General features: G+C 61.7%; 1 protein-coding gene across 1 annotated transcript in view; it reads left to right on the forward strand.

Annotated features, from left to right (window-relative positions):
- SS18L1 (synovial sarcoma translocation gene on chromosome 18-like 1) overlaps positions 1-4,240 on the forward strand; it is a 9,980-nt gene extending 5,740 nt beyond the window's left edge. Inside the window, exons 5-10 of the mRNA XM_006896869.1 lie at positions 426-590; positions 854-955; positions 1,504-1,596; positions 1,823-1,942; positions 3,057-3,184; positions 4,214-4,240. Of these exons, the coding sequence (XP_006896931.1) occupies positions 426-590; positions 854-955; positions 1,504-1,596; positions 1,823-1,942; positions 3,057-3,184; positions 4,214-4,240 (635 nt within the window). The remainder of the gene's footprint in view (positions 1-425; positions 591-853; positions 956-1,503; positions 1,597-1,822; positions 1,943-3,056; positions 3,185-4,213) is intronic.
- Positions 4,241-4,396: the final 156 nt, after the last annotated feature.

The following is a 4,396-nucleotide window of genomic DNA, read 5'->3' on the forward strand; positions in this document are numbered from 1 at the left end:
GTGAGGGTTGGAGGTCACAGGGTGGCCGGGGTGAGGGTTGGAGGTCACAGGGTGGCCGGGGTGAGGGTTGGGGGTCACCGGATGGTTGGGGTGAGGGCTGCAGGTCACAGGGTGACCTTGGTGAAGATTGGGGGGATCACAGGGTGGCCGGGGTGAGGGTTGGGGGTCACAGGACCAGCGTTGGGGAAGGAGGCAGACATGTCTGTCTGGGACCAGCCACCTTGTCGAGCTGCGTGGACCGCGTGGACGTGACGAGCAGTGCTCTGTTGGCTGAATGTCTTGTGAGCTGTGGTCACAGGCAGGACAAGTGCAGCGCGTTGGATGGGCCTGTGACAGCTGATGAGGTTCCAAGTGAGGCCGTAGGAGAAGGGGGGAGCCACCTCAGTGCCGCCCTCTGTGGCCACGCGGGTCCTTCCTGTCTGCAGTGTCCATGATGCACCAGCAGGCAGCCTCGTCCCACTACAACTCGGCGCAGGGCGGAAGCCAGCACTACCAGGGCCAGTCCTCCATCGCCATGATGGGCCAGGGGGGCCAGGGCAGTGGCCTGATGGGCCAGCGGCCCATGGCACCATACCGGGCCTCCCAGCAAGGTGACACCCCACCACAGACCCGACCCCCCCCCATGTCCTGGGTCCTGTAACCCCTAACAGGCCTCCCAGCTAGGGGACACCCTTCTGGGGGACACCACAGCATGCTCTGTCTCTTTTCTCTCTGGGTCACACCATAGCGTGCTGCTCCCTCATCTCCGTGGGTCCCTCTAGTCACACCTCTACCCTGAGGTCTGTCTTGATGTCCCTGTGGGGAGGGAGGGCACCGCACGTGCCATCGGGCAGTGACGCAGTGTGACCTGCAGGCTCATCACAACAGTACATGGGACAGGACGAGTACTACAGCGAGCAGTACGGCCACGGCCAGGCCGCCGCCGAGTCCATGAGCCAGCAGTACTACCCCGACGGTGAGCGCTTGGGCCCGCCCGCGCCCGGCTGTCCAGACCAGGAGCTCTGACGCACGCCCTGTCCGCAGTGTCCACCTCTGTGGAAGGGCGACCCCGTCGACCTCCTCCCACTCCTCGGGGAGAGACTCCCTGTGGACACTGGGCCCCGGTCTGTGAGGTAGGGGCTGGACAGGGCTTCTCACTAGCCTGATAGGCCTGTCCCTGGCCATCACGCCCATGCTGGGCTCGGCAATTCCCCGCAGCAGCTGCACAGACCCTCGTGAGCTCACTGCTGGACAAGGGGGACAGGCTGTGACTCGGGGCAGGAACGGCCAGGGACACTTTGTGGGTCAGGACAGCCTCTGCCCAGCTCGGATGAGGGTCAGACTCTAGCTCTGCCTGAGGTACTCGGGCCTCTCTCCATAGACCTGACTGTGCCTCGCTCACACTGGTGGTGCGACAGGACCTGCCTGTGACAGCGCTGACCTGTGGGCACGGCCAGTGTAGGGGATGGTTTCCTCCTGACCTGGTGACCAGTGATGACTGCTGCGCCCGCCTTCTGTCTGCAGGCCACGGCGACTACGCCTACCAGCAGTCGTCCTACACAGACCAGAGCTATGAGCGGTCATTCGAGGAGCCGGCCCAACACTACTACGAGGGTGGTAAGCCGGGATGAGGCCCCTGCGGCCTCGGGTGCTAGCCAAATGCAGGTAGGCCCGGGGACGTGACAGCTCATGTTGGGACGTGAGGGAGCCTCTTCTGCTGGCCACTTCTCCCCACTGCCCCACATGCTGCTTCAGGTCACTGGGCTGCCTGCTCTGAACCCTGGGTCTCTGCTTCCTGCCCCCTCTCCTGGCCAGCCTGACCTGCTGTGTCCTCTGCTTCCAGGGAACCCACAGTACAGCCAGCAGCAGGCCGGTTACCAGCAGGGCACGGCCCAGCCACAGACCTACTCCCAGCAGCAGTACCCCAACCAGCAGAGCTACGCTGGGCAACAGCAGGGCTACGGTAGGGGACCCCACCCCCCGGGCCCACGTGCGGTCACCTGAGCAGCTAACCTTTACAGCGTCTTTTAATCTTCTATCATCATTTGAATGAAAGTTTACTAAGCAGGCAGTCTTCCACTCAGCAGGTGACATGGTTTACCTTGTGACATTGGTGGCAGTCCCCATGACGTCATGACGTAGTTAATAGCACCTTGTCCGCTGTGCCCCTGGGAAGCCCTTTCCGTTTGTCTTTCTGGCCTCTCCTGAACCTCCTCTTGGGCGAATCCTGGGGGATTCTCCAGGGGGCTGAGTGTTCTAAGAGGCCTCTTGTTTGACTGAAGTTCGAGTCACAGGATGATTTTGGTTCTGGGCTTGATGAGAGATTAAGGGCTGTGGTCTCAGCTTCCCCGAGTTTCTTTAAACCAGTAAGTCTGGTCTACTTTGTGAGCTTGAGTTTTGTTCCTCCTCCTCCACTGCCTCCCACCAGTCTGGGACTTTGGGTTGGAGCCTGTTTCAGATCAGCAGTGCTGGCGGGCACTGTCCAGTTCTTCTGGTCTCTGCCAGCAAATCCCAGGTTCCCTCAGAAGCACCCCCTGCAGGGCCTCCCCCCATGCCCAGCTCCCACCAGGTGAGGACAGGCATGTAGACTCTGGGGAGGAGCCTGGGGGCCAGCTGGGGCAGGTGCCACGTGCCCGGGCATCTCAGGGGATCCTGCAGGCGAGGTGTTTCTCTTTGGGCAGCCCCTGGCGTCCAGCGCTACGGAAGGGGAGCTGTGTGTGGGGACTCCGTGGTCTCCGGCGGGTGTCTTGCTGTGACTGATTTTTCCAAAGCTGCTGCTGCGTTCACAGGGGCTCTTGCTGCATCCGGTGAATTTTAAATGAGTGGTGTGTCAGGGTGGCCATTCTCTCTGGCAGAATTTGGTCCTAGAACAAAGACGATGCAGCCTGGTCTCACATGCCTCGCCTCTGTGCAGGATGGGTAGGTGTGAAGTGGGGGCTCCACGTGCTGAGGATGGAGGAGTCGGCCTCACCTCACAGGGGCCTGCAGAGGCCTGGCCGTCTGACGAGAGGGTGAGGGGACAAGCTGCTGTCAGGTCGCGGGAAGGCAGGACTGACGAGCTCTGTGTCCCCCAGCAGGGCCCGCCCAGGGCACACCTTCCCAGTACTCCAGTTACCAGCAGGGGCAAGGCCAGCAGTACGGAAGCTACCGGTCGTCTCAGACGGGCCCATCGGCACAGCCGCAGAGGCCATATGGCTACGAGCAGGCAAGCCTCCCTGGGTCTGCAGAGACCAGGGCTAGCACTCATGGTTACGGCCAGGGTCATGGGCCCCGAGTCTCCTAGGATGTCAGCTCTGAGCCCACAGGGGCCACACTCCTGGTTCTGGAGATGCACTCCACACCACGGCTCTGTGGGCGTGGCTCTCTTGTCCCTCTCCCCTGTTTGCTGGCACCTCCCCCTTGTCCTGTCCACCTGCCTGGCGGCTCCCCTGTCCCTGTAGCACTGATGGCTGAGCTCAGGATGCAGGCACACCCACTGTACTCACTGGCAGCCTGGACTGTCCTGAGAGCTGGGGAATCTGTCCTCATTTTAGGTGCCCAGTAGCAGACAAGGGGCAGGCTCTTAACCTGCCTAAGGAACCACGAGAGCGAAGGAGACCTGCAGCTCAGAATCGCAACAGAGACATTCACGAAGGGTTTGCCCACGAGCCCAGGCAGCAGCAGAGAGGACTCCTGGCCCCCAGTGAGAGGCAGGGCCCTTAGTCTGAGTAAACAAGGCTGGCTACGTACAGGAGCCTGGGCTTCCAAGGCCTGTGGGCCTGAGCAAGCGATGTGAGCGAACAACAGGAGCAGAGCCTCAGTCAGCCCCTCACCCCCCAGCATGCCCCACAGGTGGTCTGGGTGAGCATCCAGGACCCGGGCCCTCCTGCAGCCTCTCTGGGCACAGGCCTCATCCTTGCTACTTCAAACGTGACACTGGCCGACATCAGCACGCCTGGTGCCAGTCACTGGGGCGAAGGGGTGGTCAGCTCTCCACTGGGAATGATATGAGAGGGCTGACTGCAGGCACTTACGTAGGGACCTCATGCCCCAGCAAGCACCACATCTCCCTGCCCAGTGGGCCTCTTGAGAGGCTGTCCCCACCCTGCATGTAAATCCCAGATTGTCAGGTGCTGGTCGCCGCGATTTTTGGCCTGGGTGTGGGGCTTTTCTCACTCTCACTCTGCAGGTGATGGGCCCTAAGTGGGTGAACCTCCCTCTCTAACTCTGTTCTCTCCTATGTCCTCTGTCACAGGGCCAGTACGGGAACTACCAGCAGTAAAGGACTCAAGTGCCCATCAAGGAAGCAGATGAGCTGGCGGCAGTTCTGAGCTGTGACCTGTGGGTGCCCCCTCCGTCTGACGCAGCATCTGTGTGAAGAGCACCTTACCTGCTGGATACCACGCCCAGCGTGCACCCTGGTGCAGGTTGTGCCGGG

This window comes from Elephantulus edwardii, unplaced genomic scaffold (assembly GCF_000299155.1).
Source record: "Elephantulus edwardii isolate Elephantulus edwardi_28Jun2011 unplaced genomic scaffold, EleEdw1.0 scaffold00193, whole genome shotgun sequence".
Lineage (NCBI taxonomy): Eukaryota > Metazoa > Chordata > Mammalia > Macroscelidea > Macroscelididae > Elephantulus > Elephantulus edwardii.